Source organism: Eptatretus burgeri, chromosome 3, assembly GCF_056783735.1.
Source record: "Eptatretus burgeri isolate ZD-2024b chromosome 3, Ebu_testis_v1, whole genome shotgun sequence".
In the NCBI taxonomy this organism is placed as follows: Eukaryota; Metazoa; Chordata; class Myxini; order Myxiniformes; family Myxinidae; genus Eptatretus; species Eptatretus burgeri.
The window spans coordinates 103,776,599-103,803,965 of record NC_140963.1 but is presented as its reverse complement, the minus strand read 5'-3'; the positions used below and the strand labels follow the sequence as shown (position 1 = coordinate 103,803,965).

Genomic DNA, 27,367 nt, shown 5'->3' with positions numbered 1-27,367 from the left:
TGCACAAGAGCTCGTGTGCCCACCCCCGCAGCCTGGGCCCGGTTTAAAATTTCAAATGCACCTTTGGAGACCGGCCACATCGATTTGTTATAAGCTTTCAGCTGCCTGTACGATGGAATTATTTATGCACAGATTAGCGATGGTTGATTTTTATCTGCTCAAATTGCTAAATGCATCGTTCAGGGGTTTGAAATAAAGGACTTCATTTTGTCAAGGTGAGTGTTGGTCAACATTGGCAGAAAGTTCTCACTTTGAACGATGATGGTGCTGACTGATCAATTTGTAGACCAATGTAGCAGGTTAAGTGAAAGTGAGGTTTTTGGGTGTTAGCCCTTCATTGGAGCAAGAGGAGGCATCAGTGCCTGATGAAGGCTTAATGCCCAAAACCTCTCCTTCACTTTACTTCCTGTGGAGGTCACTTGGTAAAACTAATTCTTTCAAATATTTGAGGAAGCATTTGTGTTGTGCCATTAAAGAAGAAGAGAACGATGAATTGCAGGGGAAGAAGTCAGTCAGTTGGACAAAGAGTCTGTTGAATATACAGTGCCTTCAGAAAGTATTCACACCCCTTGACTTTTGTCACATTTTGTTGTGTTACACCCTGAATTTAAAATATATTAAATTTAATTTTTGTTGTCACCGATATACACAAAATACCGCTTAATGACAAAGTAAAAACATGTTTTCAGGGGTTTTTTGCAAATTAATTGAAAATGAAAAGCTGAAATGTCTTGCGTCAATAAGTATTCAACCCCTTTGCCATGACACTTCAAATTGAGCTCAGGTGCATCCAATTTCCTTTGATAAACCTTGAGATGTCTCCACAACTTGAATGGAGTCCACCTGTGGCCAATTAAATTGATTGGACATTATTTAGAAAGAAACACACCTTTTTATATGAGGTCCCACAGTTGACAGTGCATCCAAGAGCAGAAACTCCACCATGAAGTCCAAGGAACTGTCCGTAGAACAGAGCAGAGATGGAATTTTGAGGAGGTATAGATCTGGGGAAGGGTATAAAACAATTTCTCAACCGAGAGTGTTGAAAGTTCCCAAGAGCACAGTGAGCTCCATCATTAGGAAAGGGAAAGAACATGGAACTACCAAGAGTCTTCCGAGAGCTGGCCGTCCAACCAAACTGAGCAAATGGGCAAGAAGGACCTTGGTCAGGGAGGTGACCGAGAAACCCAATCACCAATTTGACAGAACTACAGAGTTGATTAGCTGAGATGGGAGAACCTGCCAAAAGGACAACGATCTCTGCAGTACTTCACAAATCTCGGCTTTATGGGAGAGTGTCCAGACGGAAGCCACTCCTGAGAAAAAGCACATGACAGCATGCCTGGAGTTTGCAAAAAGGCATGTGAAACACTCAGAGAGCATGAGGCAAAAGATTATGTGGTCTGATGAGATGAAAATTGAACTCTTTGGCCTGAATGCAAAGCGCTACATCTGGCAGAAACCGAGCACAAGCTCATCACCCAACTCACACCATCCCTACTATGAAGCATGTTGGTGGCAGCATCATGCTATGAGTATGCTTTTCAGCAGCAGGGACTGGGAGACTTGAAAGGACAGAGGGAACAATTAATGGAGCCAAATACAGGCAAATCCTTGAGGAGAACCTGCTTCAGAGTGTAAAAGACCTCAGACTGCAGCAAATATTTAATTTCCAACAGGAAAATGACCCCAAGCATACAGCCAAAGCAACACTGGAATTCGCTTCAGAGCAAGAAGGTGAAAATCCTTGAGTGGCCCAGCCAAAGCCTAAATTTGAATCCCATTGAGAATCTGCAGAAAAAACCTGAAGATTGCTGTTCACAGACGCTCCCCATTCCAACTTTACAGAGCTTGAGAAGATCTGCAAGGAAGAACAGGAGAAAATCCCCAAATCCAGATGTGCAAAGCTGATACAGACATACCCAAGAAGACTCAAAGCTGTAATTGCTGCTAAAGGCACTTCTACAAAGTATCAACTCAGGGGGCTGAATACTTATTGATGAAAGACATTTCAGATTCTCATTTTTAATTAACTTCTAAAAATATATGTTTTCATTTTGTCATTACGGGGTATTTTGTGTGGATTGGTGACAACATTTTTTAATTTAATCCATTTTAAATTCAGGCTGAAACACAACAAAATGTGAAAAAGTCGAGGAGTGTGAACACTTTTTGAAGGCATTGTATGTATGAGTGAGGATGAAATTATGTAGGATTGGAAGACAGGGTTAATTGTGCCAATATGGAAGAGGAAAGGTGATGATCAAGATCCATGGAAGTACAGGGGCATCACGCTCCTAAGTTATGTCATGAAGGTGCTGGAGAGGATTGTGGATGGGAGGATAAAGAAGAGTGTGGAAAGCGCAGCAGGGAATTAGAAAGGGTAGGGGGATGACGGATGGGATGTTCGCCCTGAGACAGCTGGTGGAGAATAAGTTGGAGGTACAAGGTGAGATGGCATTGGGATTTGTGCACCTGAAGAAGGCCAACGACACTCTCCCGAGAGAGAGCGGAGATGGCGACACTCAAGTGGATGCGAGTGTCAAAAGCAGAAGTTAGGTTGGTGTAAGGGATGTACAAGGGAAGAAAGGGAAGAGTTTTGATTGATCCTGGGATGTCTGAGGAATTCAGCCGAAACATTGGTATGAGGCAGGGAAGCTCTCTCGGCCCACTTGTGTTTATCATGGTGATGGAGCTGAGAATCAAGAAGGTTAGCTTGGGGGTAGTATAAGGAGGATGTTGAATGTGGACAATTTGGCTCATGTGGTGGATAGTGGGTGGGAGATGCAGGAGGATTGCAGGAGGACTGGCTCAGGAGGATTGCAGGAGTGAAGAGTGTGGAGAGAAGGAGGATGGATGAACTGAGGTTGGGGGGGGGGGGGTTGGAGACTGGAGAGAGTTGGCTGAGGACAGAGGGAGGTGGAGCAGTATCGTGGTCAAGGCAGGGCAGAAGGTTGCTGCCATCGGACCTCGCCCCTTATGAAGGGAAGAGGAGGAGAACATAAAGTCAGCAATATAGTTCACCGATGTATGGATCAATGGAACGCCATTCATATAATGAACAAAACTATCGCATGAGATTGTATTATAGCACACCGAACGACACACGGATAATTCTCATGACAGAACATAAATTATCATCGTTTATGATATATCTGAAACGCTTTTTGGCCTCCAAGGTGTTCACTTTCGGGCATTAATTTATTGTGTGAAAAACAAACTTTTTTGTATCAATGTGATACGTGTAGTGACAGACGGTCTTTCTCATGCTCTAATATACGTCATTGCTTGAGTAAGATCCCCTAAGCAGGAGATTTCAGACCACCCACCGCAGTCTCAACCCGCAGGTGGTACTATATTTCTATCCGTCTAATATTAATATAGCAGGTGTGGAGTTTCTCTCCAACCTGAAGGAGTGGACGATGAGGTGTGGTCGACCCAAACCAAATAATGGTAATTATACATGTATTTACAGTACAATATATACATACACACACACACACACACACACACACACACACACACACACACACACACACACACACACACACACACACACACACACACACACACGTATGAATAAGTAAAGTATGTCCTGTAGATGGTGGGCCCCATCTCCTGTAGATTGTGATGGTGTAGATGAAATATATAGATAGGTATATGTATATAATATGTACATACAGGGTGTTTCAAAAGTAACAACGCACTGAATCAAATGCTTAAAAGTGAAATGTGTTTGTTCGTCTTCAAATTAAAATGTTTGCTTGTTTCCTTGCAGGTATCATCGATTCGCTCAAGCGACATCGACTCACCGTGTCTTTGTTGTATCTGACAAGAAATATTCATCTCTGAAAGACGTGTCCCTAAAAGCGAACGCATCGTTCGCAAAGATCCCCAATCTCGAGAACCGCGTGAAGTTTCAAAAGTTTTCGCCACACACGAAGGATATCCTTCCAACGATCATGCATTGACACATCCATGCTGAACAGTAATGAACTGCCACAGTTGTGTATTGGTTCGCGGACTCCAGCAGTTGGTTCGCGGGCGCCGGCAGTGACGACTATCTTTGTTGTGTCTGTGTATCTGTCGGTCTGTTTGTGACTCTCTCCAGAGCATAGCTCCGTGCCGTTTGATGCGATCGTGATGAAACTTGGACACAAGCTAGATATCATGGTCTAGTTGTGTCTTTTTGTATGAGGGGCGTCCCACACCCCTTGTGGGCGGAGCCACGCCCACTTGAACTTTTTTTTTTCTCGATTTTTTTTCTCGCAATTTCATTTCCTCGAAGCTGTGCGTAATGTCCATAAATACAACATAAAAAATCCGATTTGATTTGGTCAATTTTGATGGAAGAGAGGTTTTTACGGTAGAACTTCCTCAATAATGCCCACGAACCATCATCGCCTCCCGGCTAGTTTCATACCTAATTACTCAAACACTCCGAAGCGAAATCACCTGAGGGGGATGGGGGGAGGGGGAGGATGCGGGTGGCCTGAGAGGAACGCGATACGCGAACAAGTGCAATAAACGGTATCACCAGCGCGGCTCCTTGATCCCTTCCCTTTTTATCATTCTCTCGCATCGCGTTTCTTGCGCGTTCGGAACTCACGTTGCGCTTCGAACTTGCGGATGATAGTCTCCAGGAAGGTGTTTTGAAGAGCGACGTGGCCCCTGCGCACCGGCATGTTGCGCTTCTGAGCTGAGTCCGGAGTGGAGCGAACTGCGCTCTGAGCGCTCTTCACCACTCACTGCGCTCTGTCCGACTCACAAACTCGGCGCTCCACGCGGACGGTGTAGCTCGACAACTCGCTCACGTCATCCATTTCCCTCTGAGGTAACTAGAGCTCTGTGGAGATATATATATATATATATATATATATATATATATTTTTTTTTTTGATCTCTCAATTTCCTAACAAGGTGCTCAGGCCTGTTGCTGTGCCACGGTGCACATCCCTCCTCATTGCTCTCACCTGTCTCTCCACTCGCTCTTTCTCTCCTCTCTCTCCCCCCTCCACAGCTCACGCATGCTCCTCCTCCCGGAGGCGCTCTGACGAAAACGCAATTTGCGCGCTTTACCAAGGAGCGCCCTCTCGCGCCAATTTCCAGTCAGCTTCGACTCGCACGACCAACCGCTCCTGTGATGAAATGAAACCGATGAAACGATGCGACACACCAGCGTTCCTGTGAGACGCGTGAACAATCAATGAGTGGATGTGTGGACGTAATGGAAGATTAAAAAGCCGGACAGCATTTAATTATATTAATTATAAATACAAAAGACGTTTGAAAGGTTTATATTAAAGAACGAAATACGCACACAATTGTCGAAGAAGGGAAGTTTTATTTTTTACTTTTCGGTAAGTGCACGCAATTTTATAAAATCATGTATATATATATATATATATATATATATATATATATATATATATATATATATATATATATATATATATATATATATATATATATATATATATATATATATATATATATATATATATATATATATATATATATATATATATATATATATGAAATCAACAATGTTTGTTGAACTATAATATTAAATATATAATGTCGTTTTGAGACCTTTACAACGGTTAGTCCGAACAGTGTTAAGTTCCTGCGATATATGTGCTGGGATTGGTGTGCAGTTACTTATATTTTTACATTCGTTCAGATAACTGGGCGCAGTTTAAAACAAAGAACAACCCATCGGCTCCAAGTACTTTTCCATTACCCTCACACGATTTTGAAGAAGAAGACCCATCCAGGCTCTCACGAGGTTCTCTTGACTGTTTGTCCTCCCCCCCCCCCCCCGGGGTCCATTGGAGGAGTTCAACCCAACTACCCGGTAGTTACTCACGTGGACCGAACAGTTTTCTCCTTCTGGTGTATTTTCTTCCACAACCGGCGCAGCAGCATTCTGTTGGCCTTCCTCCATTTCGGACCACTGTGACTGTGGAAGATTTGCCTTTATCCACTGCGTGTGTCATCCCAGCGCCATTATATATGCAATGGCCCGCAGTGGGGTGGGGTTCCGGACATCCCGTGTACCCTGTTCCGGTGGCTCTTCTCGTGAGCTGTGCTGGAGTTGCATTAAATACTCCGCATCATATTGTTGCGGGCCGGGGGTCGGTGGCAAGAACGACCGCAAGGTGAGGGAGGTTACGCTGTCTCCCACCAGACTCCCCGGAATTGTAGACAGTCGCTCCGGATAATTCCGTGAGCTGGCGGATCGCTGAACCGACCGTGGACGCCAATATCTCAACCGTGTAACGAAGGGTCTGTTTTTCTAAAACCAATTTACCTAAGTAGCTACACGATTTAAACTACAGGGGAACGCCTGGTCAAACCGGATTTACTCTACCGGCAGCGGTAGATTCACACTACCGACCTTTCCGGCTCGTTGCAGTCGAGTGGGGCCTGCCCAGGACATCCCAGCTATGATAGACCGATTACCGAGGATGAAACCCCACTTATACTCAGACCCGGACCGTGCTAGACCAATGTAAGAAGGGACAGAAACGGACTGGGAACATTTCAAATAAATTTATTAACAGTGAATAAAGACAAAGGCAAGACTAGGTGTGAATATGAAAGCAGGGAAATATTTACAATAAGCAAAAACACTTACTCAGTTCTACTTAAAGACAGGCCCACACGCACACACGCACACACACACAAAAAGAAAAGAAACCCCAGTCTTTATTTGACCCTCACAGCCATGAAGAGAGACAAGCTGGGGGTCAGAGTTCGGTGGGTTCCTGGTTGTCGGAGGGAAAGCATGTTCTATAGTTCGGCACCTGCCAAAAGTCGCCGGTTTGGTCCCAGTCGCACGTGTGGGACTCGTGGCTTGTGGCAGAGCTCGTGGTGAATAGTCGGGGTCCACAGAACTCCTCTCCCCGTAACAGCGACCGTGAAGAACAAACCAGACTGCTCACAGCCACCGTGAAAACTCCTCCTTACTCTGAGAGTCTCGGAGATATATCTCATCCCACCACGGGGAGGGGCTCTTGGTGAAAAATGCCTTGCTGTCCACCCCTCATTGGACAGGGTCCTACGGCCCACCTTTCTGGGGCGGGGCCTTGGCCCCTCCGGGAAACCCCAACCGCTCTTTCCACGCGGGGTCAAACTTGATGAGTAACAGTATAATGCTGCAAAGGTACGTTGGTGGGTGCAGCCTGTTGGCGGTGGATCGTGACGGGCCGAGGGGTCATGCAGATGGCTTGTTGGTTGTTAGGGTTAGGCACATCCTCTCTGCCCTTTTCACCCTATCATTTGCCCGAGGTCATCTTTCATCTGCTTGTATATCAACCAACATCACTATCACATAAAAACCTGCAAAAACAGATCCCCTTAACTGCAAATGTATCGACTTACTTCCAATCATCAACAAGGTCTTGGAAACCATCATCACAATCGATATGAAATCCTTCCTTTTCTCCAACAACTTCATCTCAGATCATCAATTTGATTTCAGAGCAGGTCACGCCACCTTGGAAATGCTGCTTCGACTCACCCAGTAATGGGTGGAGGCCCTCAAAGTCAGCCAAGAGTTCAGGGCCATTTCTTTGGACACATCCCATGCTTGTGATACAGTCTGACATCCTGCCTGATTCTCCAAACTCAACATGTGGCATTCAAGGCCAACTCCACACACAGCTTGTTGACTTCCTCTACTCTTGTCATCAACATGGGGCTTTCAACAGAATCCTTTCATCTCCTCCCTGTCAAGGGTGATTTGCCCAAAGGCAGTGTTCTGTGCCCAGTCCTTTTCCTGATCTTCATAAATGATCTCTCTGACGCTGGAAAATTCTCGTTATCTATTTCCTGATGACTCCACCCTCTGTCATGACATCCCTCATCATTCAGACAGACAGGTTATAGCCTCTTCCCAGTCTTCAGACCTTGACAAAAATCACAAGCTGGTCCAACACTTGGAATATGTCTTTCAATCCTGACAAATCTCACTCTCACTCTCTCTCTCCCCAAAAGGACTGTCTGGCAAATCCTCCTATCGACTTCCTTAACAATCCTCTTGAGGAAGTTCAGTCATTCAAACTCCTGGCTCTCATTATCAGCAATGATCTTTATTGGGAAGAACACATTTCAAAGTTGATCTCCAAAGCCAGCCACTGACTGGGCATCCACGATTGTACAAAGTCCTTTATTGGCACACCTGAACGCATATCCGCATACAAGGTCTTCATCTGTCACTTGATGGAGTACTGCTATCCCCTCTGGGCTGGATTCCCTGTTTAACCTCTTGCTCTGTTTGACGCTGTGGAAACCAATTCCTTCAAGGTTATTGTAATCTCCCACGATGAAGCTGAGTCTGTGGACCTATCACTTTGCCATCACAGGCATGTTGGTGGTCTCTGTCTTCTACCCACCTCCTTTCTGGATTTGCACCTTCTGCTCTTTCCGCGCTTTGCATACAGTCCACCATCAACCTCCTTCTGGTGAAACTACCTAAATCCACAATCACTGCTTACATCCACTCATTTGTTCCTCTGTGAAACCAACTTCCACGTCCTCTTCAATCTCATTCCTCCCTCCAGGTCTTCAAGACAGCTGTTTTCCACCATATCAAATCACACCCAATCCAAAACCATGATCCTTTCTACCCTCGTTAACTGCACCATCTCACTCCATCCCAAGCCATCCTTCCAAACTTTCAGTTTTCCCTCCTGAGAGTTTCCTTCTGTATCCATTTATTTTTCCCTCCTCATTTCTCCCAAAAATCCATTGTTTGTCCAGGTCTGCCTCTATCCTGGCCTTCAACTCTGCTGTTGGTGTCCCCCCCCCTCTCTTTGCAGTTCCTTTTGTCATTTTGCATCCTGATCCATTCAGTGAATTAGTACTGGCTCTTCCATGAGCCTTGACTTTGTTTTCCAAAAAAAGTAGTAGTAGTAGTAGTAGTAGTAGTAGTAGTAAGTGTTTCATTGTTTGAGCTGCTTTGATAAAGACTAACTTATACACTCTATTTGTGGTGTATTCTCTGGTTTCAACTTTTATCCACAAAGGCTCATCGTCTGTAGTTTTTGACTTTGAATGTGAATAATTGAACCCAGAGTAAACAGCTCAAAAATAAGTTTTACTATACCTCTGCACCACCCTGTGTGACAGTGGAAACAATGAATCCAGATGAGTAATTTATTTTAATTAATCCGCAAAGCTTTGTTGTACATAAGAAGTTGTGAAAGTTACTTTTTAAATTTTTTTCATCTGTTTTTTTTTTAATGTTGAAGGCTGCAGGCACGGACTCATCGAGGCCAAGCCTTAGATAACAGAACTGTATTGATAGTAAAGTAAGGAAAGGGAGAATAGTCTGAGGCTCATCTTTGTTGTACATAAACCTTTGTTGTACTATGCATGTAAATGTAATGCATGTAAATGGGCAAAAGCATGTAAATCCTATGTTTGTGATCCTGAGCTGCACAATCCTAATCACATCTCTACCTGCAGGGGAAAGAGGGATTCTTATGTCTTAATTTTTCCCATATTAGAATAGGTTTTACTGCTTTTCATTGCATTACAAATGGCAAAAATGTGCACAGCACTTGCATTAGGCATTCCATCTTACTTGCATTTTTTTGTATACAAAGTCAAGGCTCACGGAACACTGAACGTATCAGGACGCAACAGAACAAAAGTAACAGAAGAGAGAAGGGGAAAATACCAACAGCAGGTTTGAAGAACAAAATAGAGTGAAACTTGGACAAATCATGGGTGTGGGAGGAATAATGGGTGTGGGAGGAATGAAGGTTCGGGGAGGATGCAAGGGGTGGACAAGATGGATGCAAAAGCAAACTCTCAGGAGGGAAAAAAACTGGGAATTTGGAAGGAGGTGGGCTTTAATCATACATGTGACAATCTGTCTTGTGCAGCCACTTTTGCAACCCCCTGCCTTTTTGCAGCCATTTTTTTCTCATATATGCGACCACTTGTTTTTCTCAACAGCACAACAGGAAATCGTGTGAGGAGGGTTAATCTATTCACATGCTAAGTATGCAGATTAACTTTAAAACAATCCATAAGGCACGGGTGCCATATTTGACTGTGATGTCATCACAACGATGACGTTCGAGCAATTAATTCCTTTCTTTTCGTTTGGCTCAAACATCCTTCTGATGTCATTTTTGTTACCTGTGGCAGAGCACTTAATTCGTTTCACACAGACAATTTCCTGCAGATTTTGAATGTAATTTCCAGTTGGATATCACAAAGGATTATTGTGTATGTCAGAAAACCACAGGTGATATTTATATGCAGCAAGAAAATGCCTGAAAATGAGATTATGCATATTCAGCCTCTGAGCTGTCTCACCTGGGTTAAAATCTCAACCAAACTATAAACTGTAATCCTGGTGTTTTAAATGCAGGGCAAATGCATCAATGTGTGAGCCATCCATGTATCGGCAGAACCCCAAACATATTACTAATTTCTGCCCTTCCTGACTGTTGGGAAAGCAAGGGTAAGCCACCCAACATAATCTTTGCAAGGAACTGCCCTGACGCTCTGTCATGAGTATGGTACATTTGATTGATAAATAATTTATACAACACTAACAAATCATGAGTACAACAACAGTAAATGTCAAACTTTCAGTGCCTTGAACCTGTGACAGCAAAAAAGTCCAGAACGCTAAATCAGGGTTGCCTTCCTTTCGGGATAACACAAGCAGCAAGAACAGAGACTGATGTTGCTTGCTGTACTGTGCGAATCATTCAAATGATCTTTTTTTGAGATAATCTGCTTAATGGGCCTGCACAGTACCAAGCATGTGAACATTCTGGCAGGGAGGTGAAGATTTCTCATTGATTGCATGTTGTATTATGTTGAAGCTGACAGTGTAGTTTATACTGATAGCCTCGTGTTATGCACACTCGCCTCTGAGCTGTCTCGCCTGGGTTCAAATCTCCACCAAACTATAAACTGTAATTCTGGTGTTAAAAATGCAGGGCAAATGCATCAATGTGTGAGCCATCCATGTATCGACAGAACTCCAAACAAATTACTAATTCCTGCCCTTACTGACTGTTGGGAAAGCAAGAGTAAGCCACCCAACATAATCTTTGCAAGAAACTGCCCTGATGCTCTGTCAAGAGTATGGTACATTTGATTATTACCTCCGCCACTGAAGGCAGACGGAGGTTATGTTTACCCTGCACACAAGAAGCGAAAGCGGGGTTAAGCAAGCAATTGGTTCAGTTATGTCTGTCTGTCTGTCTGTCCGTCCATCCACAAATGTCAGTTTATGATCGAGGAACGACTTAATTTCAATTGAATGTTATATTTTAAACAAGAATCGGAAAACGAATCATTAGTTTAGCAGTACTTTGGCTCTCAATTTGTTCCGCTCGCACATGCGAGAGAGGAGCGAGATAATATATTTACTCTGCCTGCCTACCTGGCAGTCAACCAAAATTTAAATTAATTCCAAACAGGAAACTTGCAGTTTTTACAGGATATCATAAAGGACACAAACAGGCATTATAAGGTAGTGTAATAGACACTGCATCAACGTGGTAAACTTCCGGAATTCTTTCGAGTGCAGCCTTATAGCTGCTGGTTGCATCATTGGTTAAGGACACGGCGATGCAGCTAATGCAGTGACCCTATTACCAGTACACTGGTACTGAATTTGCCGACCTCAGAAGGATGACAGGCTGAGTCAACCCCACCTGGTATTAATTCAGCGGCCAACAGGGCTCGAACTCAGGATCCTCGAAATCTCAAGTCAGCCACCCTAACCGCTAAGCCAACACCAGGCTTCTTCTGGAATTAATTGTTATATCCGACCTTTACAACTTTATTTTATTTCAATTTAATTATATATTTGAATGCTGCATGGGGTATGGTACTCTATTAACTCTCCAGTTTCACCCTTGTTTGTTGGGTGGTCGCTAGACTACCGTTATTCTCAGGTTTTCCATCTGTCAGTATGTATGTAATGGACAGCTCTGGGGGCCAGAGGAGTCAACCGATTTTGATGAAACTTGACTGGTAGGTTCATACCAGGATCGAGTTGTATGATTTTGAGCACCGTTGCTGTGGACGCTACCGTTGCCAAGCAACGGGACTTTTAAATTTTTGAAAAATCCTAAAAAAAAAAAAACATCGAAAATGAAAAGTCGGCTTCCGTGCTTTTATGCGCACTATAATCAACCTCTGTCAAAAATTGTTATGCTAAGTTGCCCCACTAGTGGGGCAACTTAGCAAAATATAGCATAACAATTGTGCATTTTGTGAGGAAGGCACCAAATTTGGCACACTAGTAGCCTATCATATTATGAACAGATTTGGATATTGGGCCATCTCAAATTCAGCCGCTGATGGCTGTAGCAGCCATTTTCCACTGCCATCAAAAATTTGGAGATGGCCCAATATCCAAATCTGTTCATAATATGATAGGCTACTAGTGTGCCAAGTTTGGTGCTTTCCTCACAAAATGCACAATTGTTATGCTAAGTTGCCCCACCAATGACAAGAACAAGTCGATTAGATTTTGGTTAAAGTCCAGATGCAGATCTGACCTATCATTGGTATACAAAACATAAACTGTTCAGCCTGGTGGAGGTATGTGCTCCACCAAGTACCATTTTAGTTGCATTGATTCCCTGGCGATAGCATTTTACCTGCAATACCTTAAATCTGGTTGCACTTACTTCAATATGTACTGAAATACTTGAATGATTCCAAATTTTAGACTTACTTTAAAATGTTGACAGTCTACAAATGTGTGTGAAGCAAAAGAGAAAACCATAATGCATAATGTGAGATCTTTGTCATAAAAAAATGTGTTATCTTGTCATGTGAAATCCCAGCACCATCCTCATGTAGATAATAGCATGGAGTAATCATGCTGTGCACTTTTAGGATGTGTACAAAGGAACATTCAAGATATAATTTGGGTATTGCAATATTTATAGCAATCGAGAATTGATAGTTAGCATTCTGGGACAAAAACAACAACAGGTTGGAAAGGGTTCCACAATGTACTGCCACAATGCTCACGTTATTGTTGCTCTTATTATATATTTTGAATTCTTGGATTCTAGAGTCACTCATTATTGGGGAAATTGAGAGAATGGAGAGGAAATTCAAAAGTTCCTCAATTGTCTTCAAGATGGATAACATGCTGGCTGAAGTTGGATTTCCTGTCACTTTGCTGATTGTCTTCTGGAAACATCAAACACCAATGATTGCTATGCCAAAAACATGAATAACTATAAGGGCACTCGGTAGAACGCATACCTCCGCCATGCAATGCCTGATCCACAAGAACATATTGGGCCCATTACATTTTTGAAATATCATGTTTATCGTTTTTGGCCCAATCTCTCAATGGTGAAGAATCACTTTAAATCTACACAAATAAAAGGCTGTGTGTGTGTGTGTGTGTGTGTGTGTGTGTGTGTGTGTGTGTGTGTGTGTGTGTGTGTGTGTGTGTGTGTGTGTGTGTGTGTGTGTGTGTGTGTGTGTGTGTGTGTCTCTCCTCCATAACTCAAAAGCTATAAAACCTAGCAGCCTGAAACCCTGCATGCATACTAAGAAAACTCCAAGGAAGTGCAAAGTAAAAATTAAGTGTTTGGGTTAATTAAAACACCACTTTTGATGATAATTAATGCCCTTATTTAATTATATCCTTCATCAGGTGATTCTCGGCCACCTCGCTGTCTGGGGTCTTCAGGCGTTTCCTGGGTAACCTCGCTGGGGTCTGAAACCACCATGTTTTTTGGCCTGCTTAACCACATCTTGACTTGGAACAAGCCACAACTTGGAACAAGCTGTTCATCATAGTTACGCATCACTGGATGCATCACAATGCTTAAAAAACGCCCAGAGATGTCAGTGTTTGTTTTTTTTTTATTTCATTTCTGCACATGCAGAAATGAAATATCTCAAACTGAGAAGAATTACAAAATTGAAGCTCCAGAATGGAACTTACCAGCAGTTCGGACTTAAAGATATATTTTTAAAAAAAATATGGCTGCCGAATCGCGTGACGGAGGGCGTCATCAAATTTTTTTGTTTGGACCATTTTATCACGAGATGACCCTCAAAAATTTTCATACTGATGAGATGTTGCATTTCAGCTACATATGCAATTATGATGTCATAAGGAAGGCACCTATGGCATCACAAAAAAAAAAAAACACTTATTCCGCTTGAAGAAGACTTGGCACGTGCCAACTTTAAATTTTTCCCATGGAGTGGTTTCGTTCCAAAGTTTTCCCATTTTTCGAACATGGCTATCCCACCACATGACCCATGGTGTCATCATTATCAACAAAATATTCTGCATGAGTAGTAACTCCGATGATGAAAATTTAAACTCAAGCAAATAAGGGGTTGCGGAGAAAAAGATTAAAGTTCTGTGCGGAAAAACACAGAGAGACGGACAGACAAATGAAAAATCACTCACAGAACAACACTTGGCAAAACAGCACAAAGTCGAATGGCACTCAGAAGAGCACATATCTCTGCAGGTGGAACAGTTCACGTTTTGTATCCGACTGATGGGCTGGATCCAAACGAAAATCTAATCCCCTTGTTATTGTCACCTAACCAACTCATCCACTTTGTTTTGTCATAACTCATCCACAACTTTTTGAGATATAGTGATATATATATATATATATATACAGTAGTACCTCTACTTACGAATTTAATTCGTTCTGGGAGTAGTTTCGTAACCTGAAACCTTCGTAAGTAGAGACGCCTTTTGAATGTAAATGCGCTAATCCGTTCCAAGCCCCGCAAAATTCGGACATTTTTTTTTAATAAATCATAAAAATGCATCAGAACATGAAACAAATACATGTTAAAATTAGATTACCGCACAATAAACATAAAACGAGAGGCACATAATGTAAAAAACAAAGAATAAAGGAAATAATAAAAATATTCATTTACCTTTTAACTGCTATTCTCGTTACGAACTGCGCCGAATTTCCCTCGCCTGTATCCTCCTTCACGAGGTCAGTGAAGATGGCGGTTGGCTTTGCGCAAATTATGGCCTCTGTCACTGTGTCACCAGCGATCTTTTTCTCCTTTATCCACACGAGTAACAACCTCTCCATCTCATCGTTCACTGCCGACCTCCTCTTGGAAATGACAGAGAGGCCTTTGGAAGGAGTCGTAGCTTTTCGGGCTTCCTTTTGTTTTATTATCGTGCCGATCGTAGATATATTACGTCCATATTCTTTTGCGAGATCAATCAAACGCATCCCCTTTTCATACCTTTCTATTATCTCTTGCTTTGTTAGTATGGCCAGAAAAACTCTCTTCTTCTTCTTTTCTCCTAGTCCACTTTTCTTCATTGCTTTCTTGGGGTCCATTGTGAATAAAAGTTACTGTAATCCACACGCGTACTGTACTGTAACACTGTCCGAGCACTTCGTAGCGGGACCATAGACTGTATACAGTATAACTATATTTACAGAGCGGGACGGGGACACGAAGAGCATGCTGGGATACACGCATACGCAAAGGGTTGCCAGGCAGATTTTAGGCGATAGCCAATGGCAGAGCAGCTACAAGTTTGTTTACGTTCGGGAAACTCTGGGAGCAGCGAAAAGCAGCGCGTACTGTACTGTATTTTTGACTTCGTATCCTGAAACGCCTTCGTAACTAGAGGCAATATTTTCCCGTTCAGGCGCTTCGTAACCTGAAACATTCGTATGTAGAGACATTCGTAAGTAGAGGTACCACTGTATATATATATATATATATATATATATATATATATATATATATATATATATATATATATATATATATATATATATATATATATATATATATATATATATATATATATATATATATATATATATATATATATATATATGTGGAGACATTATACATCTCCCAAGCTGAGAACAGCCATTTTTTTTAGCAGAATTACCTTTTAAACAGTTAAAAGTAACATTCGAAAAGAAAGCCACAAGCATTCATTGGCATCATAAAGAGCTCTCAGCAGCTGCAGTTCTTGACCGTGTTAGTAGTCAAAGCACGGTCTATCTCTTTCTTTGTCACACAGCTGAACATCTGGCTTTCTCATTTGCCCTTGTAAAAACAATCTTTAAGCCTTGAGCCAAGGGAGGCCTGGTCGTAAATCAGTACTGCTTGACATAATTTAACAGCTCTTTCCACTTTCCAAAGAGTAGAACAAAGAAAGGAATGTAAAGGCTCTTAAAATGTAAGCTGTCTTCCTGACACCCTGGTTTTCCTTGGCCGGATAATGACCAACCCAGCAAGCCAGCACCAGGCTTTTTCACCTCCAAGGAAATTGATCTCTGGGAATGGGTGTCTCAATAGAAACCAGTGATGGGAGCTGGGTAAATCATGAAAACAGATGGCCCCACAAGGGGCAGGGCAAATTGTATACAAGGCAAGCCAAAATGCTAAGCAAGTCAGAGTTAGATTGAGCTGGACTACTGTGGGTTTTCTGTGTCTCTCTGTCTCTCTCCATGTAAACTAAAGCTCTTCTCTCCCAAGATCATATGTGTGGACAGCGCTCGATCTCAATCACCACGGACATCCTGATCTCAACATTTGGCGTCATGGACAGGATAAGCAGACCAAGGAGAGGAAAACTGCTCTGGTGAGACAAAAGAGGAGAGAGCCGGCCGGCTTAAGATAAGGTAAGAGGAACTGCCTCTTTTCTCGCACCAGGGCATACAAGTTCGCTGCTCTTTGTGATCTGTCCTTATCTTAAAAGAACAAGGGAAGAGAGCTTTTGGATACATCAAAAGGGGGTACACCCCGGGAAGGTTAGGGTCCATTGGGAGGTTGAGGTAAACCCAGGGAAGGGCAACCCAAGAATATCTCCGGGGACAGGGTCCGAACGGAAGATCGAGGGAAGGGAAAGGGTGTAAAAGCTCCTGATCCAACCCAAGGTATTCCGTTGGGAGATTGAGGGCACGGGAGGTGTGCCAGGGAGCGTGAGGGTCCGTGGGAAGGTGTGAAAGACACCCGACCCAGCCCGAGAACACCCCCAGGCGGGGAATACTGTCCCGCCCCAAGAATACTCAAGGAAGGATCAATAGTACAGGCATTTTAGCAGAAATATTTGGTCAACCTCCCACAAATTGCAACAAAAGCAAACTCAACAGATTTTGATTCCTGGATATGTCCTCAGTGACAGAAAAAAAAAGTCCTAAGGGATCCTGAAAATCCTGAAATCATGGAAATCCAATATAGCCACCACCCGGCTTCGGAGAAAATGAGAAAATTGTAAAGATTGATATTTTAACATGTAAATATGTTTTTCTGCATTCTAATTGTTTATAGTTATGGTCAGTATATTGATATACAAGAATAATTATAAAAAAGTGAAATGTATTGAGGGTAAAATAAAAAATTATCACTGTTTTGTCCAAAAAAAAATTTACCTGTGACTGATTTTGGCTCCTGGACAAAAAAAAAAAAAAAGAAACATTGAAGACACAAGATGAAATCAAGTCTATGGCAATACAATATAATTATGCAAATCATTGAAACATGACAAAATTCACAATTCCACTCGGGGCAATCACATCTGCCTGACGAACGTTTTGAAATGAAAATGAAAATTTGCATTAAACTCAGAAACTACATCCATTATAAAAACTTACTATACATGTTGAGAAACATCAAGCGTATTAAAGTTAGAACTCGACAATGTCGTCATCATCCTCATCATTGTCATATGGAGTGTTTGTGCAGCCAGAGCCCCTGCACAAGCTGGAGTGCACTCAATGTTGTGCTTCTTGCATGTGCATCTCATGGTGCAACATTCAGCCTGGCAGTTGCACCTAATGACACGAAACATCTTTTCAGGAGCTGGAGCTATTGATGTCTGAAGTGGCACAAAACCCTCATCACACTTCTGCCAACCCCAGTCTGTGGAAGAAGTATGCAAGTCTGACGTCTTGAAACGAATCAAAGACCACCTTCAGAAGCATGCCGAGTCTGCAAAAATATCTTCTCGAGCTTCAGCGCTCTGGGTTTAGTATATGGACATGCTCGACATTCTACGCAAATACATCCAGGCAGAGCGCACTCGGAACTGGGCACTACATCTACAGGCCTTCCAGGAAATGCTGCCTTACCTAGCAGCCTCGGGCCACAACCTGTATGCCAAATCTGCGAGGGTGTTTCTGCAACAGATGTCAAACCTCAAAACTCAACATCCCAATGTCCAACAACATTTTGAAGAGGGGTTCCATGTGGTTCGACAAAGTGATCGCCTGTGGGCAGGTCTTTTCATCTGACCTGATCATCGCACAAGTTCAGATGAGAAGTTTGAAGACCAGCGGGGGGCTCACACGAGGGTGAGGAATGACAGAGCAACAACGGCTGGTATGGCGACTATCAATGCCTGCCTGTGCAGAAATACACCAGGCAATGCAGGAGCTCACAGGTGTGAACTACAACACTGGAGAGCAGAAGAAGGACATGACCAAGGCAAGACAATCTCGTGACTGGAAGGACACGCTATCAGCTCTTCAGTATTTACAGGAACGGAATCCGTTCAGTAGTGATCCACGTCTGAGGAACATTGCCACTGGAGTCATGCACACCCCACCGTCAACGTCGATACAGCACATGCTGTAGAAGCCAAAATATTGAAATCGATGGATGGGAAAACACCTGCCGAGTACACATTTAAGAGGAAAGACCAAGTTGTCACCCTCGACATGAAGTCATGCCAAGATTGATGGAGAGCAAGTCCAGGTTGACCCACAACTCCTCTTCCAGAGACTGATCACTGTTGCACAGACAGCAGAAGTACTGGAGTTGGCCTTCAAATATGAACTGTGCAGCTATCCACCAGCCCTCTTTGATTCCTCTCTTCAGCTCCGAGAAGCACACAAGCCAGTCTTTGCTGATGCCATCTGGGATCTTCTTGGATCCGATGTCCCAGCCGATATCCCCAATGATGGGCAACAGTATGTTTTGGATGGCGGGGCACTTGTTCAACGCATTCCATGGTCTCGTGGATCTACATACAGAGAGAGAGACATATGCCACCAGTACACTGATTATGTAACGAAGAAGTACGGAGATGCCATAGTCGTGTTTGATGGTTATGAGAGTACCAACACGAAGGACATGACACACCAGAGAGGGTCTAAAGGGAATGCTGGCACGACTGTGACATTTACAGCTGACATGCGTCTCACAATGAAGAAGGAACAGTTTCTTGCCAATAGGCAGAATAAACAGCGATTCATTTTTATGGTGAGTGAAGAGCTTCAGAAGAAGAACTGAGACACCATGCCTCAGGGGATGCTGATCTCCTGATTGTACTGAAGGCCGTGCAGTCTGCTACTGTCACCAAAACCGTGTGAGTTGGTGATGACACAGACCTCCTCGTCCTCCTATGCTACCATGCAAGCTTAGAATCCCATGACCTCTTCTTTTGTCCCGAGCCAAAGAAGAACACGAAGAAGCCTCGCATCTGGAACATCAATACAAGGCTACAAAGAAAATGATTGGTACAGACATATGCAAGCACATACTGTTTCTACATGCAGTTCTTGGGTGCGACATGACATCTCGTCTTCATGGGATTGGAAAGGGAGCCTCCCTCAAGAAGTTCAAAGCAAACAACACATTCCGTGAGCAGGCCAAGGTTTTTGATACATATCCAGCTTCCGCATGTGATGTGGCAGATGCAGGAGAAAAAAACATTGGTGATAATCTTCAATGGAAAGTCAACTGACACCCTGGACACCCTCCAGTATCAGCGGTACTGGGACAAGGTGGCTTGGAGCTCCTCTCACCTGCAACCACAGACGTTACCACCAACATCAGAAGCAGCAAAGTATCACAGCCTGCGCGTGTATCTGCAAGTCCAAGAATGGAAGGGATGTGCAGATGAACTTCTTCCGACAGACTGGGGTTGGCAGAAGTGTTACGAGGGTTTTGTGCCACTTCAGACATCAATCGCTCCAGCTCCTGAAAAGATGTTACGTGTCATTAGGTACAACGGCCAGGCTGAATGTAGCACCATGAGATGCACATGCAAGAAGCACAACATTGAGTGCACTCCAGCTTGTGCAGGGACTCTGGCTGCACAAACACTCCCTGTGACAATGATGAGGATGATGACGACATTGTCAAGTTCTAACTTTAATACGCTTGATTTTTCTCAGCATGTATAGTAAGTTTATAATGGATGCAGTTTTTGAGTTTAATGCGAATTTTCATTTTCATTACAAAACCTTCGTCAGGCAGATGTGATTGCCCCGAGTGGAATTGTGAATTTTGTCATGTTTTAATGATTTACATAATTATATTGTATTGCCATAGACTTGATTTCATCTTGTGTCTTCAACATTTCTTATTTTTTTTGGTCCAGGAGCCAAAATCAGTATCAGGTAAAAAAAAAAATTTTCGGAACAAAAAATTGACATTTTTGGACAAAAAAAGCTATAATTTTTTATTTTATCCTCAACACATTTCACTTTTTTATAATTATTCTTGTATATCAATATACTGACCATAACTTGAAACAATTAGAATGCAGAAAAACATATATTTACATGTTAAAATATCAATCATTACAATTTTCTCATTTTCCCCGAAGCCAGGTGGTGGTCATATTGGATTTCCATGATTTCAGGACTTTACCCCCGGAGGATCCCTTCAGACTTTTTTTCTGTCACTGAGGACGTATCCAGGAATCAAAATCTGTTGAGTTTGCTTTTGTTGCAATTTGTGGGAGGTCTTCCGACATTTTGACTGTACAATATTCCGACAAGGGAAAATGGGGAATAAGTTTGTAAAACCAAAGTCGGATAAAAATGCCCCGCCCACGAATACCGTGGTGGGAATGATGTATGAAAAATATGGAGTTAAGTCATGTACTCAATTGGCATTATGGCATAAATGGACAAAGCAGGACAGACACCCATTCCTGAGATGGGGCTCCTTAAGAGCAGAAATTATAGATAACTTGTCATGCCGATTAGAACAACGGACAAGCGATAAGTTAGAACCAGAACCAGACCTTGAAGCTTGTAAAATGTGGGAAGAAGAAGCCCAACAAGTAAGTGAAGTGGCTTGAGATTTGATAAAATGGAAACTGTTGAAATTAGAAACACAGGTTAAAGGGTTGCCACAACAAGGGATTGAGAATACTCCCCCCCTGTAACTGCCTCTGAAATTGTAGTGCAAGGGCGGGAAGCTCAGGGTAGTAATGTAGGTGATCCATCTGCATATGTGAATAACACACCAAGTTTGTATCCGAACCTGGGAGGTTTGGGGCTGCTGGCCACAGCTTCTGCCTTCCCGGTTCAAGAAATAACTCCGGAGGTACAAGGATTACTCCTAGCTCAATCGGTGTACTGACCGTTTAAAGAAAGCGAATTAAGATCAATGAAGGAAAGAGTGTTAGATCTGAGAAGAAATGCAGGAGCAATAAAGGAGTTAATAAGGCAGTGGGTCGAGGCACACCGCTGCACACACAGCGACATTGGGGTGTTATGTCAAGCAGTGTTGTCCCCATATGTATGGAAAAAAAGCTAAGCAAGGTGCTGAATGGACAGCGGACGAACCAGCAGGATGCACCAACGCAGATCGGCAAGATATGCGACGGCGCCTGTACGATGAAATTGAGAAAGCGTTGCGACCGGCAGCACTAGATTGGGATAAGATTTATGAAACAAAGCAACGTCAAGGGGAACGGGCGTCCGAATTCATGGATAGATTAGTGCAGACATTCTTACAATATGGGGGTTTTCAAGATGAAGAAGACATACCGCAGCGAACGATGACTAACTTCGTAATGGATGGGCTCAGGCCTCAAATTAAGAAGCAATTAAAGCATGTAATGCTTGGTTGGCAGAGCAAAGGAGCAAGTGAGATTTGTATAGCGGCTGATCAATGTTCGGACAGGGCGGAAGAAAGGGAGAGCGCAAAGACAAAAATTAAAAACGAAGTGCTTCAGATGGTGTTGTTAGACAAAGTAGCAGAGCAAAGAAAGAATAAGGATTGGAAAAAGTGGGAACTGGAGGAAGACGACACAGACTCAGAAGAAGAGGCGGCCAGACAATGGGGACGGCAAAGGAGAGTTCTGCAAAGACCCCCACCAGCAGCACAGGATGAACGGCCCAATAAAGGGAATGGAAGAAACAAAAGCTGGACACAAGCGCCACCACAGACCCGCTCAAGAACTGCAGCAGGCCAAGGGCAGGTACAACCAACTGCGCCGCAAGGATGTGTCCAGTGCGGACAACCAGGACATTGGAAAAGGAATTAATTGCCCCCAAAGAAGACGATCAGGGTTCCAGCAGGAAGGAGGATCAAACCAACCGCAGGATGGTAGGTCATATTGACAGACCGCGGGTGGCCTCGTGGTGCAAGGAGCGATGCTGACATTAACACCAACAGAGAAGCGGACCTACACTCTGGATGTCTCATGTAAGAAACTTTCCTTTTTAGTTGACACAGGAGTGACTCACTCTACTATTGCAGCCAAAGAACTGCCAGGGGTTGAAAAATCCAATGCTAATGTACAAGTAATAGGGTTAGGGGGTAAGATACAGACATTAAATACAACAACACAATTACCAGTAAGATGTGGACCTTTACAGGAAAAACATGCTTTCCTTCTCACAACCACTACACCGGTGAATTTGCTAGGCAGAGACTTGTTGTGCAAGTTGGGATGCACAATAGCATGCACAAACAAAGGGGTTTTTGTTGATATTCCCCGGGATAAAACACATTCAGCAATGATGATTTTGATGACACCGCACCCAGTTTCTATTGGTGGAGGCTGCCAAGACAGTCGATTAGTGATGTTTTGATATGTTTAAATGCAATCTTAGCCGAAAGTAAGGAAATGCAAATGTGGCTAGACAATGCACAAGTAATGAATGACACACCTACTATGATCCCCCACATTGTACAATCTATTATGATGCAGATGGAAATGATGTTGAATTTGTGGAGAAAATTGCTCCGCGTCTCAAAACATGCAATGATTTACTGATTTGCCGTTTAATGGTTGGTAAGGAAGGTGTTGCAATGGAGGTTAAGCTCATGGGAGAACAAAGGCAATTGACAAAGTACCTGCCGGGAGCAACCTCGCATGTAACAATAACCACGGCAAAGGGGTATCACTCGAAGGATTTGGGTTTTATGGTTTATCGCCTGCAGGGGGCAGTAGTGACCTGCACAACAGTATTGCATTGGCAAGTGCATAAGCTAGCAAATGATGAAGGGTAGATTTGTGATTTTAAGGAACAGACGTTACGAGGATTGATGAACGACGTTAATATACCACCTAAGCGCGAGATGATGATGGAAATGGCAAGTTAAACAGGAAACCTAGAAGGTTTGATAGAAAGAGTCCCACAAGAATTGTGGACCCAACATGACAATGATGTGGGCCGTATCATTGGGGCAATGCCCTTAGTGGTTAAACTCAAACCTGGAATGCCTTGGCTGAATGTGCGTCAATCCCCTCTCCGAAAAGAGGCTGAGGCCGGGATAGCGCCAGTAATTGAATCTTTGAAGGAACAAGGTATAATTGTAGAAATTTCAAGCCCATGTAACACACCTATACTGCCAGTGAAAAAGCCACAGAAGAATAAGTGGAGATTTGTCCAGGACTTCCGGGAAGTAAACGAGGTGATTCAAAGTATCCACCCCGTGGTACCTAGTGCAGAGGGGTTGACAACATCTATACCTGCAAGCTCCACCCATTTTACTGTCATTGATTTATGTTCTGCATTTTTCTCCATACCCATTAATAAGGAATCACAGTTTTTATTTGCCTTCAAATATAAAGGCTGTTAATACACGTGGACGGTGCTGCCGCAAGAGTTTGCTGATAGTCCCACATTGTTTTCACGTGCGTTGCATAAAGATTTAGAAGATATTGTCCTCGAGGGTAAATCAGTGCTGCTACAATATGTGGATGATTTGCTAATTTGCTCCCCAAACAAAGCAGCGTGTGAAACAGATACCCTGCAGCTGCGACAGGCATTGGCAAGGAAAGGCCACAAGGTAAATAAAGACAAGCTGCAATTAGTGCAGGAAAGGGTTAAGTATCTGGGACACCACATTTCACACAGAAAGAGGGAATTGGACAAGGAGAGGATAACTTCAATTGCGGAAGTGCCTCGCCCTCGCACAAAGAGATGATGCGATTCCAAGGTATGGCAACCTACTGTAGACAGTGGGTTGTCGATTATGCAATTCTGACTAAGGAACTGTATGTTGTGGTGGGCAAAAACCAGCCCAATGTAATTGAGTGGACTGAGAAGATGGGGGAATGTTTTACCCAACTAAAAACAGCACTCTGGACGGCACCAGCTTTGGGCCTACCAGACTGAGAAACCATTTTTTCTTTATTCTCACGAAACTAAAGGATTTGCGCAGGCTGTGCTGACACAATCTCACGGCGACCGCCAGCAACCAATTGCATATTTCAGCCGAAGGCTGGAAACGGTCGAACGCGGCCTACCCCTTTGTTTGCAAGCAGTGGTCGCAGCCAGCTATGCAGTGAAGCACACGGAAGAGATCGTAAAGGGTCATCCTCTTACTCTAAAGGTACCTCACTGCGTCGCAGCTTTATTAACCCAAAAGCAAACACAACATTAAACCAACACGCGCCTGATGCAGTACGAGACGACTCTCCTACACCAGCAGAATCTGCAGGTTGAGAGATGCAACGTTCTTAATCCTGCTTCCTTGCTGCCAACGGAAGAAGACGGCGATCCTCAACTGCACAGAGGCAATACAAGAAGTATCCACCGTGCGCCCAGATCTAAAGGATCAACCCCTAGAACATCCGGACCTCACCTTGTTTGTCGATGGTTCGGCCTATCAAGGCCAAGACGGCTCGGGGCATGCATGATACGCCGTGTGCACCGAAGCAATACGCCTGCCTTCACATTTTTCTGCCCAGCAGGCGGAGTTGTGTGCCCTTGTAAGGGCATGTGAATTATCTTCCGATATTTCGGTAAATATATGCACCGACTCGAATTATACCTTTGGTGTAGTACATGACAAAGGTGCGATATGGAAAATGCGAGGATTTCTCACCTCTGCAGGAACACCCATAAAAAATGGTGGTTTGGTTACTGAGCTGTTAAAAAGTATTTCGGCACCAGCGGAAGTTGCAGTTATTAAATGCCGAGCACACCAGAAACTGCCTACGGATAAAGACAAAGGAAATGACAAGGCAGATAAAGCTGCAAAGGAGGCGGCTGGCCTGCCTATCCCTTTGGTAATGCCAGCGCGACTGCCAACGGAACAAATTAAGCTGCATCAATATAGCTTGTCAGATATTATTGCAATTCAAACTGCAGCATCGCTAAGGCCTCGGTCACATTTGCCACGGCGGCCGTGGGGTCTCCAAAATCTACAGCCACTAGCAATTATACGGCGGCCGCAGTATTTCCACGGTCACGCAATGCAGTAGTCACAAATGTTTTTATTTTTTGGGGAGTTGCACGGCATATTTATAAATTGTGGAGACCGAAAACGTGGGGTTGCCGTACGGTCTTTGATTTGATGTCGCACGGTGACCTTAGGGCGTTCCTGCGGCGGCCATAGAATTTTCAAGGCAGACGCAAGGTGCCCGCAAGGCGACCGCAGGGGGGCCCTCAGGCGAACGTGCGGCCAGACGGATAGTAACGAATGGGTTAATTTTTTTTTTTTTTTTATTCGGCTTGTCGAATTGCTACGGCGAACGTAGAAATTTCAAAAGTTACAACTCCACGTTATAATTCCACGGCGACCTTACGACCTGTAAAATATAGCCAAACGGCATAGGGCCACCCTGAGGCCACCGCAGAAACTGCGGCTGCCGCACGTTTCTGTCAATTCAGAGGGCGTACGGCCGCCGTATCCTCGCCGTGGAGCAAATGTGACTTAGGCCTAAATGATCGCAACAAATGGCAAGTTGCAGGAGGAACAGCGGATGAAGACGGACTCTGGTCAAACAAAGGGAAGGTCATAGCCCCGACTGAGATCCTACCAAGGCTTGCACGCAGTTCCCATATGAATGGACATGTGTGCAAGAGTGGGACTGTGAGACAGATACAAGAATCCTGGTATGCACCAGGAATTGGGAAAATAGCAGAAGGGGTTTGTAAAAGCTGCCAGGTATGTCAACAGCATAACCAACAGAAAGAGGGAAAAACAAGAGAGCTGGGAACCCATCCAGCCCCTTGGGGGCCGTTTGTACACCTACAAATAGATTTCATAAAAATGCCTCCATCATGCGGGTTCAGCAATGTTTTGGTAGTGGTAGACATGTTCACTAAGTGGGTATAGGCATACCCATGTGCAAAGGCTGATGCCGTTACCGTGGTAAAGCACCTGCTAAAAAACTTTTTCTGCCGATTTGGCATCCCTTATAAGGTGTCCCATGATCAGGGGGAACACTTTACGGGGGAAGTGACACAGGCAGCATGCAAAGCACTGGGAATTAAACAAGCATTTCATTGTGTTTACCACCCGCAGTCAGCAGGTGCTGTAGAACGGCAGAACGGAATCTTAAAAACAAATTGGCAAAAATAAAAACAGAAACGGGGTTAAAATAGCCAGATACATTACCCCTGGCACGAATGAGCATGCAGTCGACAGTAAACCGGAAAACATGGTTATCCCCTCACGAAATACTAATGGGAAGGCCGATGCGGCTGCCCGTGACTGCCCCCACAAACATGAATAAGCTGAATATTACAATGATGGACGAGAACTTGCTGACTTTTTGTAAACAGCTCTGCAGGATCGCAAGGGCGATACACACAAGGGTAAAAGAGGCCCTACCCGAACCAGTGGAAGAGCTGTACCACGCCTTCCAGCCAGGAGACTACGTACTGATAAAACACTTCACAATTAAAACAGCCTTGGAACCTCGGTGGAAAGGACCATTTCAGGTACTAGTGACCACTCCAACTGCGGTAAAGTGCGAAGGTAAGACAGCCTGGATACACGCCACACATTGTGAGCTTGCAATACCAGCAGAGGTAGGGGCAACATGAACAACACCCATCTTACCATGACCGCGATTCTTTGCGCACTTGTTTGCATCGGGGTAATTCGCAATGCCGACTGTAAACGTGATGATGAAGGAAACACGAATAATGTGAGAACTGCAATAATGGGAAAAGGGAGTAAGGGATTAGATCAGGTGGACTTAAGGGGTGGTAAAAGAAAGACGACAAATAACCCTACATAAAGAATTGACCGATCATCCACTGAACACCTACCTGGCACTGTCCCTACAGTACGCTAGGGTGATGAACAAAAAGAAATGTTGGGTATGTTCCCACCTCCCACACCCCTCAAAACACGGATTACCCTTGTTTGCAGTTCCACTCCAGGGGGATGACATGTG

At 43.8% G+C, this 27,367-nt stretch overlaps 1 protein-coding gene across 4 annotated transcripts in view; it reads right to left on the bottom strand.

Moving 5' to 3' along the window:
* Positions 1-27,121, bottom strand: part of KCNH6 (potassium voltage-gated channel subfamily H member 6) — a 556,858-nt gene extending 529,737 nt beyond the window's left edge. For 3 of the 4 annotated variants that reach the window (XM_085874773.1, XM_085874777.1, XM_085874774.1), the window contains exon 1: positions 4,610-4,737. In XM_085874773.1, coding sequence (XP_085730899.1) covers positions 4,610-4,685 — 76 coding nt within the window. In that variant the 5' untranslated portion in view covers positions 4,686-4,737. Of the gene's footprint in view, positions 1-4,609; positions 4,738-27,027 lie in introns of those variants that run through there. The other variant, XM_085874776.1, reaches the window with a different exon arrangement.
* Between the last annotated feature and the right edge of the window lie 246 nt (positions 27,122-27,367).